At 44.0% G+C, this 25,325-nt stretch overlaps 1 protein-coding gene across 1 annotated transcript; it reads right to left on the reverse strand.

Annotated features, from left to right (window-relative positions):
• Positions 1-1,975: 1,975 nt before the first annotated feature.
• LOC114912471 (complement C5-like) lies at positions 1,976-23,811 on the reverse strand. The gene is made up of 41 exons (XM_029259496.1): positions 23,651-23,811; positions 22,895-23,087; positions 20,220-20,373; positions 20,042-20,112; positions 19,608-19,702; positions 19,328-19,410; positions 18,836-18,926; positions 18,605-18,710; positions 18,227-18,362; positions 17,874-17,989; positions 17,535-17,735; positions 16,948-17,151; positions 16,647-16,856; positions 16,369-16,518; positions 12,619-12,748; positions 12,313-12,381; positions 11,935-12,126; positions 11,492-11,582; positions 10,952-11,034; positions 10,555-10,694; positions 9,962-10,189; positions 9,687-9,747; positions 8,686-8,775; positions 8,149-8,361; positions 7,943-8,021; positions 7,511-7,670; positions 7,309-7,407; positions 6,772-6,943; positions 6,332-6,537; positions 5,961-6,113; positions 5,241-5,303; positions 4,908-5,001; positions 4,794-4,833; positions 4,437-4,539; positions 4,141-4,215; positions 3,530-3,635; positions 3,315-3,401; positions 3,095-3,181; positions 2,824-2,907; positions 2,546-2,684; positions 1,976-2,270 (listed from the first exon to the last, which is right to left on the reverse strand). The coding sequence occupies exons 1-41, from the start codon at positions 23,716-23,718 to the stop codon at positions 2,132-2,134; spliced, it is 5,061 nt and encodes a 1,686-aa protein (XP_029115329.1). The 5' UTR covers positions 23,719-23,811; the 3' UTR covers positions 1,976-2,131.
• Between the last annotated feature and the right edge of the window lie 1,514 nt (positions 23,812-25,325).

Genomic DNA, 25,325 nt, shown 5'->3' on the forward strand with positions numbered 1-25,325 from the left:
TCACACTGAAACACATACTGTCTCCAATATAATTCCAAGAACACATCATCATGCACTAAACCAAGCGTTCCCAAAAGTTGGCTGACGACTGATATTTACCATTTATTAATATCGCTGACGAAAAAAGCTCGACTCAGACGAGTTGGGAATCTTTTACCACCGCCGGCGCCAGACTGTGCAAGTTTCCATAGCAACCTCTCTCTCTCTGCTCTCACACGGGAAACGAGATGCACCTTGTCCCTGGACTAGTTTTAGAAACAGAATAATGCGTCGCTCAAATGAAAGCGAAGTTCGAAATGTAAACACAGCGCCTCGAGACTGTAATTTCACACGAACAGTTACAAGTACCGACACCGCAAACGGGAAGTTAGAGACAGTAACAACCATCGGCCGTGTTTGATGACGTCACCGCACCTGACTGCAAGTCTCGTCTGCAGCTGCGCAGCCGTTTCGAATGAGAAAGTGAATTCGACAGACCGTGGCGCCTGCAGCAACTGCGCAGTTTGCAGCAGACAGGTGCAACTACCGCGTTTCAAGAATCCCGCTTTCTGAAGAAAATTGGCGGGTGTTTTCTTTTTTGTAATAGGTCGTGTGTTTTCCGGATTTTTAACCGTCTGTGTATTTGCGTTAACACAGAAGACTGGAGTGTAGAAAGAAATCGGATATGGATTTTTGTAATAACCCGAGTAATTATAGTATAGACCCAACATCTCCATGTACTGTTTTTATCCAGAATTTTAGAAAAGATCTTAAGCTTCCCAAATTGGAAAGTAGCTTAATCATTATAATATATTTGAATAATTTCAGTCTGGTTTCTGCCCTGGTCACAACACTGAAATTGCCCTCACCTTTGTTGTTATTGATACTCTCCTCCCCTCCGATGCTTGCCATATCTCTGTTGTTATGTTACTGGATTTGAATGCTGCATTTGATACTGTTGACCACAGTATCCTACTCAGTAGACTTAGAAACCTGGTTGGACTAAGGGGCGCTGTTCTGAAGTGGTTCCATTCGTATTTAGCTAACCATAAACAGTTTGTACTGAAATCTGATGACTGCGTCCATTCATTCTCATCTGTGGTTCAATATGGTGCGCCTCAGGCTCTGTGCTGGGTCCATTATTGTTCTCAGTCTATATGTTACCTTTGGATGTTATTCTCAAACATGATGTAAGTTTCCATTCATTCTGATGACACACAGCTGTGTGTTTTGTTTAAGCCTGATGACCCATTACATGTGGTGTCTTTAGCAAATTGTTTTACCAGTATAAAACTATGGATAAGTGAAAATCTTTTGTCTCTAAGTGATCTCTATAGAGCACCTAAACTGTGGAACAGTCTACCAGTTACTGTCAGAACTGCCCTGCCTGTCTCGGTCTTCAAATCAAGACTAAAGACATGTTCACTTGGGCATATCACCATGACATTTAATTCCACTTGGCTGTGTTTGTTTATCCCACCTCTGTATCAAAACATATTAAACTTATTTCTTCATTATAAATTACAATTTCTTCTTGTTGAGCATCGTTTCCCTACAATAAGACCTGAGGAAGCCGGCTGGCTGTTACACAAGTACCCCAGGCTGAGTAATACCCGAGTAATCAATCACCAAGGTCATTTGTACCGCCCTTCAGGAGAATTCTGTGTGGTTTACCAAACCATTGACTAAGGTTTTCCGTTTCCTTTTTACCTTTTCAATCTTTTTACGGGGTGCGGTCACACAGCGGGCTTGGCTGGGTCCTGCTTTCTGGCAGGTCTGGGGTTTGAGTCCCGCTTGGGGTGCTTTGCGATAGACTGGCGTCCCGTCCTGGGTGTGTCCCCTCCCTCTCCAACCTTGCGCCCTGTGTTGCCGGGTTAGGCTCCGGCTCGCTGCGGCTTCAGCCAACGTGAGTTTATGTGAACATTTTTAACACAGCTTTAGGGATTATTATGACAGATGACTGTTTTACAATATGAAGCTACTTTTCAGACTTTGATTTTTGTACTCATTTTATTTCTTCTAGACAAATGTATGCATTACCTATATTTACACATGCACAGACAATGTAGCATATTTGTATTATGGCACAACTGCAGGAGGAACTGGGCAGAAAAATGACTCTAAATGAAGAGTGTACATTACAGAATCCAAATTAAGGGCAACCCATTAGTAAGAAATCCTCTGCAAAGTCCTCCATGATATTTAAGAAGTCAGAGCAGGGTTTCCCTTTGCAGTCACTTGCTGTGGGCCATTTCTCCACCCAGGCCTCTGAGTCCAGGGGGAATTTATACCTGAAACATAAAGGCTTTGTTTAGATCAATCTTTTCTTCTACCATGAGGTCAAAATGCATAAAATATATTGCTATATTCCTTATAAACAGTAATGGTTCATATATGATGAATGAAACTTTTTTATGGTAAACGAAATCCTGCTGTCTTATTCTTGTTAAGCTAACAGTCTTCTACAGATCACCTTCTTATGCCAGCAGTCATGAATATTAAACCTATGCAACACTGATTGACTTTATAATCAAACATTTTGAGCTAAATTAGCCAGACTACTTACTTGTATCTCCTGTTGTGTAGTATCTGCATGCCCTCTGCTCCCATGATCAGATAGTGCGCTCCATCCTGCAGCTTGACATCTGTACATGTTGCCTTCTTTACAAAAGTCACCTCTGTGTTTCTCTGAACATTTTCAGTACCTGTAACAGTACAAAGAACACATGGGATCAGTGAAAAAAGTAATTTATCACACTGTATAAACAATTCATGGTTGACTTGTGACTGTTTAATGTGGTTACTTTTGTAGATGGACTGCATGCATACAGTTCCTCTCCTTACCCTTTTTAAATACATCTTCTATTTTGGCAACATAATTCACAAAATCTCCTTCTCCCTTTGAATATTCAATCTGTACTTTAAATGCTGAAGAAAAAGAAAAGTAGAAGGTCACATTGTTTCCAATAAATCATTGTTTATAAACATAAAAATATCATACTGTCTAAGCAACACTAGGCCATATTGTTCTGAAAAATTATTCTGAAAAGCTCCACAAAATGGCAAAATTTTGAACCAGAGTAAAGTGTGGAAAGAAGTAAAATTAAAATCTTACCATATCTTATTTTATCCTGGCAAGCTGTATCTAAACGCTTCTGGGCCGTGATGGAGAGATCCATCTCAGTTACAAAACTGCACGAGGCTGCGGTCAAAAACAAGTGGGTCACAGAGCAAATGAAGCGTTTGGATGAACAACCAGAGCCTACCTTGATTTTCTTGAGTCTCCACACTTCTCATGTCTTTAACCAACACCTGCCAGATTTTGCCCAGCCTACCTGTCATACACTGACACTGATCACCCTCACACAGCTGCAGCAACTTGCGTTCCTCGTGTGCATGGTAAAGCTTGGAGCACTGGCTATCTGTAACGTACCAGAAGCAGACGGTCACTCAGCACAGTGACAAACAGAGCACTTGCACGTAGGCCATGGAGGGCCCAGCATTGGGACCGTGAGGGTAGAATTATGCTCAGGGAGACGAGGGGCCATACCTGGGTCACGGTACTCATACACCTTGAAAAGGGAGGAGCTGACCATGCCAGTACGGAAGAGCTCCTGCATCCGAAAGCCCACACACAGGAATGTATCTGAGGGAATCTGTGGACATTAAGGAAATAGTGTGTTATGTGGGCGGCATGGCGGTGCAGCGAGTAGCGCTGCTGTCTCAGAGCACCTGGGTGGTGCGAGAGGACGTGGGTTTGACCCCTGCTCAGTCTGTGTGGAGTTTGCATGTTCTCCCCGTGTCTACGTGGGTTTCCTCCGGGTCCCTCCCACAGTCCAAAGACATGCTGTTCAGGGTCCCCCACAGTGTGTGAGCGACAGAGAGAGTGTGTGTGTGTGTGTTCCACTGATGTATGGATGAGTGACCCAGTGTAAGTAGTGTATCTAGCAGTGTAAGTCACCTCGGTGAATAAGGTGTGTGGGCTGATAACACCACATAGGGTTCACTGGAAGTCGTTTTGGAGAAAAGCGTCTGCTAAATAAATAAATGTAAAATGTAAATCACAGGTAGCAAGAAGAAAGATGAACCAAAACCAGTATTTCTTTTCACCTGGAATTAGCAAAACAGTCACTAAAATACGTGCAGGAAAGTAGTACTCACAGTGTCCAGCTGGAGAATGACCTGGTCTTCTTTAATCTCATAGTGAGAGACTACAGATTCTAGTCCATTCTGCATCTGTGGAGCAACACAGTCATCAATGACTTCATCACTCTATGACCCTTTGTTACAGGACAGAACTATACTGAAGAGTGCAGGGTGAATGCAGGGTGAACGGCGAAAACAGCAAGAGAAAAGGAATTCAAAAGGTAAACTGGACATGGCCTTGTGGAAAGCTCTTATAATGGGTGTCGTCTGCAAATTAAGAAGGCAGAACTTACAAGTCTGCTGACCCTTACCATTTCGAGGTCCTCCTGGAAAGGCTGCATGCCTGTGGGCAGATGGATCTCCATGACTGTATGTGCTGACTCTGTATACACCTCATTGTCTCGAGGATTGTACCTGCCCAAAACACAGACATGCAGACAGAAAAAGGAGGGAAAACACTATCTTGTGGCATCACACAAATAATATCTGTGTTGCTGCTTGCTATAAAAAAAAATCTAAAGTATATATCAGAGGTTCAGTGAACATATCTGCTTTTGTCGAAACAGTTGTAATAAATAAAGTGGAGCAGCTAAAATTTTATGCAGCTGTTCAGTTGCAGTGAAAGGGATATAACTCCTTGAAGAGATCACAAAGAAACTGCGACTCACTTAGCACAGGCAACAAGTCGGGGGGCCAGAAGCATGGGATCTAAAGGAACATCAGCATGAAAATTACTGAACCATCTCACAGACTGGAAAGAAGCTCTTCATATGCTATGCTACCTGAGGAACTCGGAACAGGTGGATGAACCTCAATGGTCAGGTGGAAGTGGCAGTTGTCATTACTCTGTGTTGTGGTATAGTACACAGTTTTCATCTGTAGTGACAGATTATAAGATGTCATTTCAGATGGAAGAAACAACAACAACAACAACAACAACGAGAACATCAAAACTAATCTTTCACATGCAGTTGTTCAGCAACCTCGCATCTAACAAATTGAAAATAATCAAGTTTAAGCTCATCTGACCTGCATAAAAAATGCACATCTTTGACATGAAAGATTCAGTTTCTTTCTAGACAAAAGAAAAGTAGAGCATCTGAAAATAAACTCACATTGGCAACTGATACCCCGGTACTACTGCCTGTGATCAGGACAACGTCATCATCCTTGTTGACCTGTTAAAAAGACAGTTACTCATTTTATATATAGAACATATATAGGCTTTTTAGATAAAATGAACTTAGCATCTTTCTCAATAACTGCCAAAAATTGTTGTTTTTTCCCCAGCTTTTCTAGAAATAAAAATTCAATTACAGAAATGTACATTAATTTCATTGTATGGTGTAACGAACTGTTTACTGTACATATGACAATAAACTCTTGAATTACTTACATAAAAATACCATCACATAACTTTTTCATTTTATCATTATTAAACTGCATGAACATTTATAAACGATTCGCAAGTTCTCAGAGACTCTACTTTCATTCATAGAAAATTTGAAAGAACAACAGGAATTCCAAAAGTATTTGCAATAATGTTTTTTTATAAATATATTACGGACACTTTTTGACTTATCCTGTACAAATAGAACCGTAGCAAGAAAACAGAACCCATAACATTCTGTTGCAGACATTTTAATGAAAAATTAAAAGTAACTGCATATGAAGGTAGCAGATAATATAGTGGCTAAAGGTACAGACTTTTGCAGGTATTGCTTTAAGGTTCGGTTAAGGTCGTGGTCTCACTGACTTGAATGGGGTTCCTGATTTGACCCATTTAAAAAAAAATTTAAAAAAAAAAAAAAATCAGAAATGGGAAAGAGTCTTGCCTGGATTGCTTTGCCCACCGGTTTCCTCTGGGAGAGCTTTATTATTTCTAGTTCTCCTTTGTTTCTGTAGGAGGCACGGATCTCCATGTCAAGCTTGGCATGTTTGACCAACGTACTGTATTTGGTTAGGGCTTCCAGAGTGAGAACCGTGTCCTAGGATGAGGAGGAAAGGGGAGAATTTCCAGGTTTGTGGCACTGTGCACTGATGTATAATATACAGTAAAATAGCTAAACGGAGCAATATGATTAATAGTCTGGCCATGTGATCGGCAACGGGTCAACATATTCAAGAGAACAGTTGAGGACTGTTATATGATCAGTGACTAAAAGGCAGACTATCTTGTGTCCCATAACAGGCAATGCCCAGTGACCTGCGTTGACTGAAATCCTCCTCCATAGCGCTGGTCTTGTGAGAGCCATCTGATGATGGGGGCTGCATATTCACTGTCCCCATACAGCAATGCCATGAGCAGGACATACACTGTAGTCTCCACGCTCTGTGCTGATGCCTTATTAGGTGCTGATGGATTCGGAGATGTGGACTGCTCCTGCCAGAACCGGACCACGGGTGGATTTCCTGCACCACCACAAATGAGATGACTGGATGTCAATTCAAGGAGATACCCACACTTCAGAGGCTACGTTTAAACTGCTTTGTTATTAAGCAGTGTAGACATTTCACAACCGTTAATGTATTTCCTACTATATGCGACATCACGCTGTGTAGTACCAACAACATGTTCATTCATTTATATTTAAAAGTGACTCATTTTCCACTTAGTAATACATCAGTAACCACTTCAGAAGATACCTTTCACTTGTGCATAATTCTGAAGTGTTTCATATAGTTCCCGAGCTGGTATGCTGCTTTTATCCAATAACGCCAGGGAATAAGCAGTAATTGCTCGCACATACATGTTCTTCAGGGACTTGATGTTGTCGAACAAGAACCTCTCTGCATTTTTAAGTACTTTGTTAAATTCCTGCGAAGAACATGACAGAGTTTAATCAAACTGTTCATAGTCACTGCTACACAGTATCATCACACTGACACGGAATTCTAAAAAAAGAAAAAGAAAAAAAAATGCAGTCATATGTTACCTTCTCCATTTAAGAATAAGGAAGCAATATGTAAAAAATCACAGCATAGCTCTCAAAGAGGCTCGCCCAGCAAAAGCGTTCTTCCTCCATCCTACATTTCACAAAAACTTTGAGAGATTCAGTTTGCCATGGATTTGCCTTGTACTATGAGCAAAGTTTTCCTACTTCTAACCAGATATGGCTCAGATTTTGTTTATCTTGGATATATCCTAAATACAGTAGTGTATATCGGTGTAAGACATCGTACCTCCAGGGAGCACTCTGGGACTGCCATGGCATTCTTGATGCCAATTATTACAAAGGATGTGAGATAGGCTGCCTGCTCCTTCACGTTTGCTCCAGCACCCTGTTACAAGGCAGACAACGCAGACACAGAAAAGCTTTTAATGCGTTTAAAAAATACTTGATGCACAAGCCATATTGTCTTTATCGCTAAAAAAGCGAAGTACCATGAGTTTCAATGGCTTGTAGTCAGCGAGCTCCTTGAATGAGCCGTCCGCATTCTGACGACTAGACTGCAGCCAGAAGAGCGAGTTGCACAAAGACCTTCTGTCCACTGTTACATACTTGTCCACTTGTCCAAAAGTCTTCACTACGAGAGCTGTCAGCCTAGAAAAGAAACCAGTCTTCAATAAACTGTGTCGGGTGGTGCGGACTAGGTCTTTACCATTTTTTGCCCCACTGATCTGGGGCAGCTGGTAGTGTACTGGTTAGAGCAGCTGCCTTTTGACCCAAAGGTCACAGGTTCAAATCCCACCTCCAGCTATAGTACCCTTGAGTAAGGTACTAACCCCAAATTGCGCTAGTAAAATAACCCAAGTGATAAATAATTGTAGATAGCGTAAAACTGTAAGGTGCTTTGGAGAAAAGGGAAGACTCACCATGTGCTGGCCTCTCTGTCCTTCCACATGCTGTAACCATACTCAAGTTTTTTTCTGAATGACATCACACTGGTGATCCCTGTATTAGTCACGACAGGAAAGCAGAAAAAACAAGAATGTGCTCACTTAGAGCAATGTGTCACCAACTGCAGCACAGCATGCCACTTCACTGGCTTCCATGTCCGGTGAGTGTGTGATGTGCCCACCTTCCTTCAGCTTTCTCTTGAGCGCTACTCTGTGGCTGGTGGTATCATCGCCCAGCAGGTCCCACCTCTCTGTCTCTTCCAGGTAGTGGAAGACATAGTAGATGGGGAGGATGCCCATAATTTCTACTTCAGCAGAACCACGTGGTAAATTAGTCAACTGGTACAGCCCTTTGGGGTCAGTCATAATAAACATGATGTCTCCCAGCAGCTCACCTACACAGAGAGATCAGGGGCAAAGCAGAACAACAGTGAAAGGATTTTGGGCTCTTTCCTATATAACTGCATTTCATTGCTTTTTGTTTCGAAAGTGCACATAGGTCATATGTTGCAAAGATGATTCTGCGGAGATCATACGCTACTTGAACAGAAAACAAATTCTCCATATACCTTCGTCATGAGTTGTTCCATGTTTGAGTGCTCCAAAACCAAAAATGTGTTTGGAAACTCATTGTGTGTTACTTAAATTAATTTCACTAGACATTTCAGGGAGATTATTCACAGGCTTAAAATGATTTTTTTTAAATCAAAGTACTGTACCATTGACAGTGAGGAGACGCTCCACATTAGACTTGGGTACCAAATTTAGAGGAATGCTGTTCTTGAATTCCAGCCTCCTTCTCAGGTTTCCTAGAGAGAACAGAAATGTTTAAAAAGTATACAGTGGTCAGGTTTGAATTAAATAACCTAATTTGGACAAACAATGTGAATACAACATAAAAATAAAGTCTGAAAAACATACCCTTATTTTCAGGATCTATGTAAAACTAAGTTTTATGCTCTGAAATCTCAGTGTTTTAGCAACATAAGAAAAATTTCAAGTGAAATTCTAAAACTATTAAGGTTCTATGGTCACAGAAGTATGACTTATTTGCTATGATAAGTCAGTTTGTTTAAATTATTTTTCCATTTCAGAAAATCTATTTAAATTTTCCAGCTGGAAATAACAACTATATACGACATTACTGTCTAGTTGAAGCTTTCATTCAGAGTGATTAGTTTTATTTCACACATTTGTACAGGAGGGTATGGTTTTAGCAGAGCAGTTCAGTATATGTGTTTTATCAGAGGCACCACAGCAAAAGGGGCTTGATGTGAAAGCCTTCTGGTTACACGTGCGTGTTTTAAGCCACTGCAGTGTCTTCTTTGTATGAGTTGACATTCCTGGATTATCTATTCTCACAAATTTGGATTTTAGCCATAGTTTTTGGTGCCTTATTTTTGACAGTTCAAAGCTTACATTTTATGTGTAGTTATATTAATTCTGTGTTGCATAAATCAAACTCTTTAGTTTTACATGAGTGTTTTTTTAAAATATATTTCAAACATAAAGGTGAAAGCAATGGCCATCTTAATTATACATGTAAGACTGCGCAAAGTTAAGTCTGACCTGAAGTAAAATGCTAAAGGAACACATTGCTCAAAATCAAATTCCTCTGGAATGGTTAAAGATGAAAAAATACTTGAACATATGGCAATAATTATCACAGAGAGTGATAGCATCTGAGTAATACATGTATGCAGGAGCCTTAATAGCTCACCATAGACACCCTGGGGATCCAAAGTGCCTCCAGTGTTCAATTCTGTCCTGATGCCCTCTGGCTGTAAGAAGCAAGAGAGAATCATTCCCATGATTGTGACCATCCCAACATCATGAGCTCCATCTTCTCTTTAAATTGCGCATGCAGTTCTTTGTTGTTTCAATTTCTTTTTTAAAGCATAATTGCATGGCTCTTGATTTATAGTGATGATCTTGTATCAAACATGGTGACCTTGCCTGTTAGGATTAGCACAACTAAGAGTATCAACAGTTTACCACCACACGAAGGGTCTTGATGAGGGTCTCCGAGCCAAGAGGTGATTTTAGAGTGAACCGAAGTGTGTGTGAGCCAGCTTCCAAAGCCATGAGTGTGAAAGAAACCAAAGTGACTGATTCCTCCTTCAAGGAAGTTTTGATACAAGGCGTACTTTGCGCTTGCCCATCTTCAGTTGGCCTGCCCTGAAGTAGGCACACCCCTTTGGGCACAGTAAGTGTCACACAAAACTAGCCACACACACAGATTGACAGACACGGAGAGAGGAGAAACAAGTCAGCATGCAAATACACACCATATTTGTGAGAAAGTTCTAGGTTAGGTACATTCATGGATTTCCATCAGAGTCAACAGGGTAAGGTGGATGTGACACTCATTGACTTGAGCGGAACATTAAAAATAATAAAAGTGGAAATGTCTGTACTGGGTCTGTAAATTCCCATGAGTTTCAGTGACTGTATCATACATACTCCGATTTTAAATTCTTTATTTCTCTTACAACGTATCTGTGTTTCCACATAGAAACCTCCAAAACTGGAAAAGAAACAAAGCATGAGACTCAAGAGTGATGGGCAAGAATGACAGTGCCTGTTACCCAGGAGCTTGTGAAATACTGGTTGTAGACGGAACCACGGAGCTCCACTTGCTCCCCACGGACCATAGAGTAGGGTAGGGGCACATCCAAGCTCACTTTCTGGGTTACTTGGACCCTTAGGGCATCTGCCACACATATTCCTGCAGACCAAGGAGCAGGTAAATGGGCTGCACTCACAGGACAGGAGCACAGAGAGGTGACTTGTATTCCAGGATGCTGAATCTACACTGCCTGCTGTACCTTTCACTGCATGCAAATGAGTACAATAACAGCATGAAACACTGGGCTTGGGGCTTGAGGTGATGATGCTTGTGATGTTGCCACCTTTGTCCTTTTCCTGGGCCACCATAAGGGTGACGGTCAGTGGCTTGTTTTGCTTTCCCTCTATTGCACTTACCCTCACTGAACATCCCCACGGCTTTTATTTCCCACGTGGTGAGTGAGTCTGGTAAAGGTTTGGACAAGGAAAACAGCCCTGACCTGTGAAACCAATTGAATGAGGTTTAAAACGGTCCTGAGAAGCCACTACGTTCAGCACAACACAGAGCATAATGCTCTAACTAAAGAGTGAAACACCTGAAGAAGTGCAGTACAAAAAGCTCAGATCAGTTTTGCAAAGTTTTTAAGTGTTTATTGTTTTCAGTGAAAATTCTGTAGCGGTAACATTTTTTTCAATCTCACAGATGTAAATACTTGAACTAAAAACAGACTTAAAACAGCACTCTCAGTACAAATCATTAAGCTGTTTTTACTTGTCATCTGTTGTAAAGAGGATGAAGCTTATAATTTAAATTTGGTCTTTAATACTGACTGGTTTTTGACACAGATAAATGGCGTAAGTCCTCTTTTAATCTTGGCAATATTTGCATTTTCGCATTTGCATTGCATCATGTTTGTATTTTTGGGTGAATAATGGAATATGGAATGATCTGCTCACCTATCTGAGATGCGGTGAGTCTCCCAGAGCCAGCTCTCTGGGAAATAACTGCGCACACGTGGAGCTTCCAGTCCAAACTCCAATTCAATCTCTGAAAGAAGACAATGATGACCTCTAAAGTCAAAGTGCCTTTATTGTCATTTCAACCATATACAGCTGGTAGAAGTATACAGTGAAACGAAACAATGCTCCTCCAGGACCATGGTGCTACATAAAAAGCAACACAAAGCTACCTACACACAACAAAATCAATGAACAGAAAAAAAACAGAAGATATTACAATATAATAAATACTACATATATAAACATACTAATTAGCAGCAAAAAATACAGCTGGTCAATAACCACTCAAGGATTAAAACAATTTTACAGAACAAACCTTCATGGTAATTCACTAGATAAACTGTAGATAAACAGCTCAGAAAAGTATTGTGCTGACTCACCCATACGTGCCAGTTGAAGTTCGTTTTTGTTCTGGTGTTCTAGCTTCAGGCGAAACTCGCAACACTCTCTAAAGGCCTTCTTGCACTCCTCTGAATTGGAGAGGCGTCTTGCACGTGCAGAACATGTATCCAGAGTTGGAATAGTCTTTATCCCCGCCAGGCAGCAATTTTTAAGGTGCTTATATGACCTGACTGTGGGCAAGGACTATCAGTTACCAAAGACCTACCCCGCCACCTACTCGACCAATGTCTCCTGATGTTTAAATGCCTGGGAACAGGCTGGCATCTTAAAGCTGAACACCAATGTCCTCATCCATCTTTATCTACACCTTCTTAAACATGTCAAAAGCAACAAAAGACAGGACACAGTCAACTTGCCTTTTTTTTGCATCTGGGGCGTAAGGCCTGCTTGTCGCTTTGGACGAGTAATTGCTGAACACGTTTCATCTGAATAAGAAATCATTCAAGTGAGCCAAAAGCAGTGAGGCTCATGAATGATGGATTTTATAGACTGGAATTATTTAAATACAATGGCAATTCAAAAAGAAATATCAAAATACATTTTAAAAGTTTTTGACTTGCTTCTGGAAAATCCATACCAGATGAATTTGTCACATATCAATAATTTACAGTCTCAGTAGAAAACATGTACCCCGTTTTCTGATATTTCCCATGACAATATACCTTCAAGCTGCGCAGCTTTAGCATTGGCATTGGTCATGAAGGTGAGACCAGCAAGACGGAAAACATCAGCGTTGTCTTTTCCCCCACCTCCCCCACAGCCATGGTCACTCTGCTCAATGTGGCGCAGCACCTACAAGCAGAGGGAGAAAAAAAACATCACAGTAATATATCCATTGTGTTATACGATGTCTCCTCCGTGAACCGCCACCTTATCGTGGTGGAGGGGTTTGAGTGCCTGAATGAGTCCAGGAGCTATGTTGTCTGGGGCTACATGCCCCTGGTAGGGTCTCCCATGGCAGACAGGTCCTGGATGACAGACGAGACAAAGCGCGGTTCAAAAACCCCTTATGACGAAAAAATCAAGGCGTCCGTTTACCCCGCCCGGTATGGGGTCACCGGGGCCCCACCCTGGAGCCAGGCCTGGGGGGGGGGCTCGCATGCGAGCGCCTGGTGGCCAGGTCTATGCCCACGGGGCCTGGCCGGGCTCAGCCCGAAGCCACAACGTGGAGCCGCTCTTCGGTGGGCTCACCACCTGCCGGAGAAACCATAAGGGGCCGGTGCGTTGTGATTTGGGCGGTGGTCGGGGCCGAGTGCCCGGCCGACCCAAACCTCGGGCGCCAACTCTGGTTTTTGGGACTTGGAATGTCACCTCACTGGCGGGGAAGGAGCCTGAGCTGGTGCGGGAAGTTGAGAGATACCGTCTAGATATAGTCGGGCTCACTTCCACTCACAGCTTGGGTTCTGGAACCACTCTACTCGATCGAGGGTGGACTCTCCACTATTCTGGCGTTGCCCAAGGTGGGAGGCGGCGGGCTGGTGTGGGCTTATTAATAGCCCCCCAGTTCAGCCGCCATGTGTTGGAGTCTACCCCGGCGAATGAGAGGGTCATCTCCCTACGCCTTCGGGTCAGGGAACGGTCTCTCACTGTCGTTTGTGCTTATGCGCCTAGCGGCAGTGTAGAGTACCCGGCCTTTTTAGAGTCCCTGGGGGGCGTGCTGGAAAGCGCTCCCACTGGGGACTCTGTCGTTCTACTGGGGGACTTTAACGCCCACGTGGGCAGCGACAGTGATACCTGGAGGGGCGTGATTGGGAGGAACGGCCTCCCTGATCTGAACCCGAGCGGTGAGTTGTTATTGGATTTCTGTGCTAGTCGCGGTTTATCCATAACGAACACCATGTTCATGCATAAGGGTGTCCACCAGTGCACTTGGCACCAGGACACCCTAGGTCGGAGGTCGATGATCGACTTTGTAGTCATTTCTTCTGACCTTCGGCCATATGTCTTGGACACTCGGGTGAAGAGAGGGGCTGAGCTGTCAACTGATCACCACCTGGTGGTGAGTTGGATTCGATGGCGGGGGAAAAAGCTGGACAGACCTGGCAGGCCCAAACGCATAGTGAGGGTCTGTTGGGAACGTTTGGCGGAGGCCCCTGTCAGAGAGGTCTTCAACTCCCACCTCCGACAGAGTTTCAGCCAGGTCCCGAGGGAGGTGGGGGACATTGAGTCTGAATGGACTATGTTCCGCTCCTCCATTGTCGGGGCGGCGGTTCGGAGCTGCGGCCATAAGGTCTCCGGCGCCTGTCGCGGCGGCAATCCCCGAACACGGTGGTGGACACCGGAAGTAAGGGATGCCGTCAAGCTGAAGAAGGAGTTCTATCGGGCCTGGCTGGCTCATGGGACTCCTGAAGCAGCTGACAGGTACCGACGGGCCAAACGGAGCGCGGCTCTGGCAGTCGCCGCGGCAAAAACTCGGGCTTGGGAGGAGTTCGGTGAGGCCATGGAGGAAGACTTTCGGTCGGCCTCAAAGAGATTCTGGCAAACCGTCCGGCGACTCAGAGGGGGGAAGCGGTGTTCCACGAACACTGTTTACAGTGGAAGTGGTGCGCTGCTGACCTCAGCTGAGGATGTTCTCGGGCGGTGGAAGGAGTACTTTGAGGATCTCCTCAATCCCTCCGACACGCCTTCCGTAGAGGAAGCTGAGGCTGGGGACTCGGAGGGGGACTCGTCCATTACCCTGGCTGAAGTTGCTGAGGTAGTCAAAAAACTCCTCGGTGGCAAGGCTCCGGGGGTGGATGAGATCCGCCCCGAGTTTCTCAAGTCTCTGGATGTTGTGGGGCTGTCTTGGCTGACACGCCTCTGCAGCATCGCGTGGAGTTCGGGAACGGTGCCTCTGGACTGGCAGACCGGGGTGGTGGTCCCTCTTTTTAAGAAGGGGGACCGGAGATTGTGTTCCAACTACAGGGGGATCACACTCCTTAGCCTCCCTGGGAAAGTCTATGCCAGGGTACTGGAAAGGAGAATCCGACCGATAGTCGAACCTCGGATTCAGGAGGAGCAATGCGGTTTTCGCCCTGGCCGTGGAACACTGGACCAGCTCTATACCCTCACTAGGGTGTTGGAGGGTTCGTGGGAGTTTGCCCAACCAGTCCATATGTGTTTTGTGGACCTGGAGAAGGCATTCGACCGTGTCCCTCGTGGCATCCTGTGGGGGGTGCTTCGGGATTATGGGGTTCGGGGCTCGTTGCTACGGGCTGTTCGTTCCCTGTATGACCGGAGCAGGAGCTTGGTTCGCATTGCCGGCAGTAAGTCAGACCTGTTCCCGGTGCATGTTGGACTCCGCCAGGGCTGCCCTTTGTCACCGATTCTGTTCATTATTTTTATGGACAGAATTTCTAGGCGCAGTCAGGGAACGGAGGGTGTCTGTTTTGGTGGCCGCGAGATCTCGTCTCTGCTTTTTGCGGACGATGTGGTCCTGTTGGCTTCATCAAGTCAAGACTTGCAGCGTGCACTGGGGAGGTTTGCAGCCGAGTGCGAAGCGGCGGGGATGAGAATCAGCACCTCCAAATCCGAGGCCATGGTTCTCAGTCGGAAAAAGGTGGATTGCCCCCTCCGGGTTAGGGGGGAGTTGCTCCCTCAAGTGGAGGAGTTTAAGTATCTTGGGGTCTTGTTCACGAGTGAGGGAAAAATGGAGCGGCAGGTCGACAGACGGATCGGTGCGGCGTCTGCAGTAATGCGGTCATTGTACCGGTCTGTTGTGGTGAAGAGGGAGCTGAGTCGTAAGGCGAAGCTCTCAATTTACCGGTCGATCTACGTTCCTACCCTCACCTATGGTCATGAACTCTGGATCATGACCGAAAGAATGAGATCGCGGATACAAGCGGCAGAAATGAGTTTCCTCCGCAGAGTGGCTGGGCGCACCCTTAGGGATAGGGTGAGGAGCGCAGTCACCCGGGAGGAGCTCGGAGTAGAGCCGCTGCTCCTCCGCATCGAGAGGAGCCAGTTGAGGTGGCTCGGGCATCTGTTCCGGATGCCTCCTGGACGCCTCCCTGGGGAGGTGCTCCGGGCTTGTCCCACTGGGAGGAGGCCTCGGGGCAGACCCAGGACACGTTGGAGAGACTATGTCTCCCGGCTGGCCTGGGAACGCCTTGGGGTTCCCCCAGAGGAACTGGAGGAGGTGTGCGGGGAGAGGGAGGTCTGGAGTACTCTGCTCGGACTGCTGCCCCCGCGACCCGGCCCCGGATAAAAGCGGAGGAAGATGGATGGATGGATGGATGTTATACGATGTCTTCTAAAAGTCAAATTAATTATCTGAGAATAAACCATGTTGATTAAAATGCATGAAATGTCTGTTTTGTGATTAAATGAAACAAGTTTCTTCCCTCCTCGCATTTGAGGCAAATGGAGCTCAGCGGCGATGTCCGATTGCGTTAGTGAGGTGTTGCCATCTGTGGCTTGGGTGGGAGACTCACTCTGGTCATTGGGTCTTTTCTGAAAGCTTTGAGATTGTAAATAGCAGTGTCGATTGAGGAAAGGGCCACAAGGGAGTTATGCTTGGCCTTCACCGTCAGTGCCAAGTTGTCCTTAGGACTGTATTCCTTTGTAGGTGCAGAAAGCCTCATCTGGCCCACAGCAAAGAAGACAAAGAAGGGTGACCATAATGGTCTGTAAGGGTTTTTGTATTGTGTGATAGAAATACAATTTAGAAGTACAGAAGACATGGAACAACATTTCATCACAGGCAACCTACCTGGAGATCATTGACACATTTCCCTTTAACATTAATCCATACCGAGTCCGCCACTAACTCGGCTATGTTCTCCCCAGTCATTATGTAATAGACCAGCAGACGGGCAGATGGCACCATGTCAGGTGTCACCTGAAAGTTGATGGCCTGGTGATTGGATCCTCCGTAACGGTTGACCGTGTCAAACTTTACAATTTTCCCCTTAGAAATGACCTTGGAAGGAAAGTGTAAACAGGAATAATTAAATATCATGGTGGGAGGTGGGAGTGTTATGGAATTCAGTCCAGTGCATGGTGTTAATTACCTGATAACTGAATGTTTGGAGAGGAATATTGCTGTAGTGATGGAAGTAGACATTGATGGTGATATAGTCGCCCACATTTAGCTCTTGATAGTGGGAAGCCCAGTCTATGTACAGATAACGCTTGTTGATGGAGTAGTAGGCAGTAGTTTCATGCCTTAGCATGGCCTGGTTACTAGGAGACAGGCTCTTATCTGCCGTCTCCAGCTAAAACAAGAGAAACATACAGGATCACTTGATTACTTTGTCCGTTATGATTTCATATAGAATTTGATCAAAATTTTAACACACACCAAAAGTACATTTTTTCCCCCCCAAGATCATGATACAGTGATGCACTTTACTAGCCAGGCAAAATGAAACTGGATTTCAGAAGTGCATGCCTGCAAATGCCAACACTTTTTAAGTACTGTATACACTCATGAATGTAAAGGAGGGAAGAGTAGAGGAGTAGTAACAGAGGTATATCTTTGAAGGCACAGGCAACGGACAGACTGGGCCGTTCACAAAGGGCTGTGTAGAGAAACAGGTACAAAGAAGTGGTTGGAAAGAACTGAGGGTTATCACATGTAAACATGTTACTTCCTCACAGTAAAAACAGCAGCCTTAGAGTTGGAGGGCATGTTGTAGATGAAGATTGCTGTGCCGTCGTTACGGCTGGTCTGAGCGTAACCCTCTGTCGTTCCAGAGTAATCCAGCAGTGACTCCTCTCCGTTATTGTTGGTCATAGTTGCACGCACCTTCACTGGCACCTGACCCACAGGCTGCCCTAGAGGGTCCTTCACTAAAACCTTTAGGCGTGGAAAAATGCAGGATAAATAATCACACAGTGAGAACGCATGTCCAGTTTACATCTGCATGGACAAAGGTGAAAATCTGGGCATGAAACACATAAATCGGTGAAGGCATCAGACTCAAAGGTGGCCTACCCTGAGAGAGTATGGCAGTCCAGGCTTGATAAATGGCGGAGTGGCAACCAGTGCCATCGTAAATGGTGACTGGAGAAATTTTACTGTAGCGAGCTCTGCCTCTTGAGAAATACCCCCTGATATAGAATGAAGGCAGCAGAAATCAATGAAGGAGCAGCTGCCGTTAATTTTTTTTCTAACAGTAAATAAAACCAAGAGCATTAATTGGTTTATTTAGATGGCCTCCTATACAGTGAAATATTTGCCATGAAAGAGTTGCTAGAGTAATTTCGAGAAGTACTCTGACGTAGCTTCTGCAAAGGATTTGCTCTCATAGGAGTCGCTGTCAAGGAGCTGCTAGTGTGGTTTCTTACCGTCAGTTTCACGCAGGGATACAGCAACGTACAAGAACTTCCCATCCATGTCCTGCAGGGTTCTGGGCCCACTGTCTTCCAGCAGTTTCAGGGCCTCTTCCACGTTGATGGAAACTTCTAGGAATCCATCAATCAGCTAATCAGAATGCACACAAAACAATGCTACATCACCCAAAACCTGTCAGGCCACCGAGCAAAACACAAGAATGACTATTACTCCAGCTCCTATACACAAACCCGCAAAACAAGCACCACTGCTTCAAAATGGGCTAATACAGCCCATATAACAAACAATGATATGAACGGACATGGATCAAGAGCTGCGTTCTTGATGGGTTCCAAAAAGAGTGCGGCATCTCACAGCAATGCATTTGCTACCTGTTGTTTTGTTACTGTGTTTGGAATTATGGTGGTCTGGCTGCCCTCAGTATAACCAAATCTCAGGAACACCTGCGCAGAGGAAACTGGAGACCCATGGACGTACCTAGCAAACAAACCAGCCCAAGATCAAAATATGTCTAATGCGACTACTATGTTCTTGGTAAGTAATTTTCAAATATTATTACATTATTGCAGTCTCTAGCAATTCTGTGCAAACAAACTTTGTACCTGGCTGTCACCGTAAGCTTGAATGAGTGAAAGGTGACAGAACTGATGTAGCTGGCCTCCGGCTGGATTTGGACGGATATGCTGGGTAAAACTGAAAGGCAAAATAAGGTGGGTAGGATGGAGAAGAAGTGGTTGCTGGGTAACTGGGTAAAAGCACAAGTTGCTATGGAGGAGTCAAAAAAGATCCTGAGGTTCACAGGTGAAAGGCAAGTGACAGATATGAGTCTTGAGAAGACATTCATTGTGGAACACCTGATTTTCAGATCACAGACAAAGCATGTACATGTGGTATAACTTTTTCTGTGTGAGACCCTAGATGAAGGTCATTTCCACCAACCATCAAACCTTTACTCACAACAGGACCTGATCTGTAAACACAGTTTCTAGCAAAAATGGTCATGGATTGGAACCGTTTCAATATTACTTAGGTAGCCCAAGGATAACATATGGTAAAAGGGCAGCCAATTTAGACATTAGTCACTTCTCATTTACCGTATTCCTTGACTTCAAATTCAGCTGTTGCTTGAGTGCTGAAGTCATCAGTGTAGGTGGCCTCAATTCTCCAGACACCACACCTGCAATGAAAAGCATGTACGAAAAGACAAGCTCAGTGCTAGAACCTTTTCGCACATTTCATCCTCCGCTGGTTAAACAGCTATTTGGTATCAAATTAAGGAAACCAAGAAGGCCGCTGTGTTGTAAACCTTGACAACAAACTGCAATATTTATACACAAAACCACACAACACCGGCTGTGCATCACAAACACCTACTTTGGCTTAAGGGGGATTTTAAAAGGCGTCTGCATTGAGAGAACCCCACTGACATCTCTTAGCTCCACAATATCCATCTTTACAGCATCTGGATCCTGTGATAGTCATGTGAGGGAACAGTGTCAGCAGACCACTGTCTCCTTGGTCAAAAGAAAGACTTCAAGATGTAATATTTCAATGTACAATGAGACCCTGAAGTAACAACTGCACTCAGATATACAGTACACCATGTAAGAAAACGTAAGCTTTACTTTACTACATCTGTGAGCAAGGCATGATGAAAACCACATGTATAAATCATCAGGAAAAATAAAACCGCACAATTAAAATATTTAATATGAAGGTCACCATTCAGTGTCCACTGTAATTATAATCATGGTGCTGTACTAGACTAAGTATACTGACTAAGGCGGTTATAAACCACTGGTACTTACTATGAAGGTGAGCGTAACAGGTCTGAGTGCTGGCCTCAGCTCTTCATCGAGGGAAAATACTCGCACCTTCACTACAGGAAGATCCAGGATGTAAAGGAGGAGTGCAAATATTAAATTATAGGTATACATACTGGAGTTGTTCCTCCCTGTTACAGGTTGCTTTGGCGCTTTCCCACACCTGACTGTTCGGGGTTGTACAACGGCTTGTCTGTCTGGATGAAGAGAAAGCCGTTCTCACGAGTGACCTCCACTTTCTCCTCTCTGGTGAAGTCGGTGGACCTCGCCTCCAGGTATACATAGGAAGCCTCCTTCGGGAAATCTCTGGGCAACAGCTGCAGTCAAGGAAAGGGGTAGATTTAACAACACAGAAAAGTTCATGATATTTTGAAACCAGTGAATCAACCTTGCGTGTGAATCACTAAAAAACATTACCGTAACAAAATATCTCACAAAATATTCGACTGAGTTAATCTGTTTATTATAATAGATTTGTGAAGGACAAGCAATTAATTTATGTGGAGTATTATGCGGGAAAAAAAGAAAAAAAGCTATATGATGAACAGTGGCTGCCAGACAAGGCTTCGAGGCACTAGAGACATGTTTCATTCATACCGAGTTACTCGCTGCAAAAGGATTATTTTACAAGAATCTGATGATCATTAAACAGCTCAATCATTCAAGAAATGATGCAGCTGACAATGAATTAAAATAAGAAAAATACAATGTAAAAATAATCCGTCTTCAATGTACTCTCTGAATTCCTGTTTAAATGACATTAAACATTATTTTTGTTTTTGAAAGCACTGTGTTTCTGACATAGGATACATTGTGAGCTGTCCTACATCGTAAGAAGTGAAGATGGGATTTCTGTACTGAAATATTATTTTATTTGCCTGTACAGTATCAGTACCAGTTGGATATAACACGTTATTTTTAATTCACAGTCTTCCACGACTTACAAAAGCAATGTGTTCCAGAAAAATCCTTCATAACGCAAACATTCATAACTGGAAGATGTAATTACCACTAGTTTCAGTGGTTAAAGTTTTCATCTGTTCCTGAGCCCCCAAAAGTGATAGTTTATGCAATCATCAAACCCCATTAAAATGGACAGTTAATTCTGCAATTAACAGTTTCCCATCAACTTCCCTTCATTACTTACTGCTATACTTTATGGCTCATATTGTTATGAAAATATTACTGTATATCTACTTCCTGCGCTCTTTCATAGTTACTGCATACTTTGGCTTAAACATGCAGAAATACAACAGACATACATATAAAGTGTTTATGTATTAATTCATCCTTTAATACAAGAAAAGGCAGAAACGTTTGCGAGCAATACCATGAATATGCACTCACTGAAAAAAATCATGTTAAGGTGCATAGCTTTAGGCTGCATATCTTTACGTAGAATTACTACAGGTCACCACGTAGCGTTGACGTCAGCACCTCGGTTCGTCGCTGGAGAGCCGCGCTATCGGAGACGTATCGCGCCGGCAGGAGAACCGTAATTTAGACCGAGGCCGGGGGCCCAAAGGCGGCTCATCGAATTAAACATTTCAAAGATGCCCAACAAACACAAGGCGAAGTACTGTCGCGCCCGACGAGCTGCTATTAAGGAGCAAGCCGAGGCCTCTGCTCTTCTGGGTCATTCGAAAGACAGCAGCCAAGACACCGGCGGCTCAGCGAAAGCGTGAACAGCGTGCGGGGAGAAAGGCGGCGCGGGAGACTGCAAAATCGCCTCAGGCGGCCTCGGAGCCACAACCATCGGCTTCTCGCGCACCCGACATGGCCGTGCAGCACGAGGCCATGGACGTGGATGCAGCAGCGACCGACTTGATATCTGGGCTGAGTGGGTCAGGGCTCACCACCCACACGTGCAACGCGCAGCAACGAGCCACAATGTGGGACATTTTTCGCAACGTTGCCGGCTCGCTCAGGCTGAACCGGCATTGGCCGTTAAATTGGTTAATATATCGCGTTCCTTCCTCTATCCAATTTTTTTGTCACAACCCTACAATGGGTCTACAATGGTATATGCACTATCTCTCTGTGTCTTTTCATTTGTGAGAAGGAGCTGCGAGAGGGGTTGCATTTTTCGTGACACTGTTCAGCCCCCCCCCCCCCCCCCCCCACACCTAGTAGTGAGGAGAAAGAAGAAGAAAAAGATGTAGTTCTACGTCAAAACACACACACAGCACCTATGTGTCATACTGCTGGGCAATTTTTACAGGAGCGAAGTGTTATAAAGCAAACACTCACAGTGGTAACTATACATATATACATATATATACACTTTTTATTCAGTGTAAATACAACGTGATGATGTAACAAAAAACATGTTTCGTCCATGGACCTTCTTCAGCATTGCCTCATAACACCTTATTTCAGTTTTTTTTGTGGGCTTCAGCACCTGTTGTAACAGCTTCTCCTGCATTTTGGTGAGCGTGTGTTCAATTTTCTACACGAGTAATTTAAGCCAGGTAAGTACCTTGCTCAAAGGTTTTTCTTTCCACTTGACAAAGTTATGATGCGCTAAAGAGTTAGAAAAAGAACCGCATGGACGGGACGGTAAGCAAAGCGATGCCGACTAAACATACTACCACGCTGTAAGTGCCTCACCCATGAGCATAATGGAGCGTTTTGAAGGATAACTGATTCCCCCTCCCCAAAGGGGGGTTGCTACTAGGCCACAGTGCTTTTCTTAACTGCAGTTTTTTAAAATGTTAATAGAATAATGGTATTAAACAACGTTCCTCATAAATGGCAGTTTTCTTAAGTCAAACGTTCGTATCTCGGGGGTGACTGAAGTTAATGTTTCAGACGCAGGGAAAAGAATAGGCGACTTACCCTAAGAGTGGCCACATCTTGGAAGCGATTTGCAGAGGAGAGCGTCACAGACTGAGTGGCAAATGTCTGCCGCTTGTCTGGGTAGCTCTTCAGTGACACAATGAAAGTGGACTCCTCATTGTAGCCAAAGAGCTGAACAACCACCGTCTCGCTTGCATCCAGTCGCAGGACTTTAGGTGCCGTGATGAGGTACCTGGAAAACCAGGAGAAAAGGGAATAACAATAGTATTTTTATCCAGCTGATGCTTTTCTCCAAAACGACTTACACTGTTAAGCTTCTTGCAGTGATTTCTGCCTTTATACAGCTGAACAATTTTTACTGGAGCAATAAATAAAGTATCTTGCTCAAGGGTACTACAGCAAGAGGTGGGATGTGAACTCTGCCTCTGGACCCAAGCATATTAGCAATTACTCGCCAGTATTTAGCGGACACATTTCTCCTAGGTGACTTACAGTGTTAGATATAGAGTAGTGAACTACATAAAATCAATCACCTATTGATACAGCTGAACAATGTAACACACCTAACATAAAAAAGGTCATTTAGAGTCCCCAGTTTACCTCAAACATGCTTTGACTGTGGGAAGAAACCCAGTTAAATATGGGGAGAACATGTGAACTCTAGATAGACTGAGCTGGATTTGAACCTATGTCAGAATGCAGAGCCCAGGAGTAATAAGGCACCAATGCTACCTGCTATGCCACAGCGTTACCTGATGTACCATAGAGGTACTATCTAGCATGTTCAACACTTACATCTTGTCCTGTGCCTCTGTCCTCCAGCACAAGCACAGGAAACCGAGTAGCAGTGGAAGTTCCCTCATCTCTCACAGGAACGAGAGCACGACAGAACACCTCCACTCCAAAAAAAACTGCAGTGCTCTGCCTGCCTTGCCTGCTTCACTGAGAAAAATCAAATCTCCACGCTGTTTGTTTACAGTTAATCATTATCCCCTGTCTCTAACAAACATAGATGAAAGTTCAGTAAATCCTTAACTAAGAATGTCTTCCAGTCACTAAATAAAATAAAAAAACTGCACTCAGAGGGAGATGGTGATTGTGGGTATTAATGATCATGGCTCACTTGAGCATTGAAATATTACAATTTATGATGGAGGGCAAGTAATGAAACAACTTAAACCTATAATAACATGTCCTGCAGATTTCTTAACCTGCAAGACCAAATGAAGGAGGTCATAATCACTAATAACCTATTTTCCAAGTTTTTGTATTCAAAAGGGAACGTTTGTGTTGAATATCAAATAATGGGTAGTTGTTGGCTCAGCTTCACAATACACAAGAGTAAACTAAGTCCCTGACTAAACTAAACCAGTCCTGGTAAATGGACAGTTAGAACTCTGCTGTGGTCTGCACTGATTTAAGTTTTTGTCCTGGCAAATAGAAGTGGCAGTAACAAAGAGGAACAAGAACATGATCTCCCATGCAGAGGAAAGCTAAACATCTGGCAGAATTTCTCTTTCTCAACAAAAACAAACCCCTGCCATCATTTCCCAGCAAATATTACCGGACTCCTGCACTTTGGAAACTAATTCACAGCGAGGTGCCTACACTGAAACAAATCCAATGTAAATCGTAGCTGAAGGCTGAGAGGTCGTCATTAGGAAACATGGGAATTTTAGCACTATTTACAGGGAGAGAAAGTTAAACAAAAAAGGGCTGCATTTGGACAAATAGTGGACTTTGACTCCTTACTGCATTTCAGACAGGAGGTCAGTCGGTAGTTCTAGTCTTCATCGAAATCAAAGTAAAGCAGCAGCCAGGTTAATGGTCTGAACTAAGAGCCATGGTGATCAATTAGTGGCATGTATCCTTGCCCTTATCCACCTATAAAGTCTAAAAAAAAGGGTTTGGATGGTGTCAGACACAATAACACCAACTGACGTTTTCTAGTTGTTTCCAATGTCCTCTCAGTTGTGCTAAGAGGCAATGAATAGCTTTGCTTTAAGCTGGATGCTAGAATGCGCTTTGGAATCTCTCTAAATGACTTAATTGCTACAAAAAACAATTTGGACAGGTTGTTTCCACCAGTGGGGTAGCTGAGGGAAAGCGTCACAACTGCTCTGCCAAGAACTTTCTAGTCATTAACTGTTGTTAGGCCTGTTCTCAGCAGCATGACATAAAAGATCCAAGCAAAAAGAATGTGGTAAAAGCATACATAGTGATCTCTGACGTGTCGAAAAGACAAAACGAGATGCCATATTTCACACCATCACCCCACTATATAACTAGAGCAGACACCGTCTGGCTATGGCACAGACCTAGAAGCAACGGGTGACGCTTTGCAAGACCCTGTAAAACCAAAGAACAACGTAAGTAAAGACAGTCATGTCATGATGAATGGTGTTGTAAGGTTCGGGCTGAGGACTTCGGAGGCTTGCTTAGTTACAGTGATGTTGAAAAACAATCGTGA

This window comes from Scleropages formosus, chromosome 17 (assembly GCF_900964775.1).
Source record: "Scleropages formosus chromosome 17, fSclFor1.1, whole genome shotgun sequence".
NCBI lineage: Eukaryota > Metazoa > Chordata > Actinopteri > Osteoglossiformes > Osteoglossidae > Scleropages > Scleropages formosus.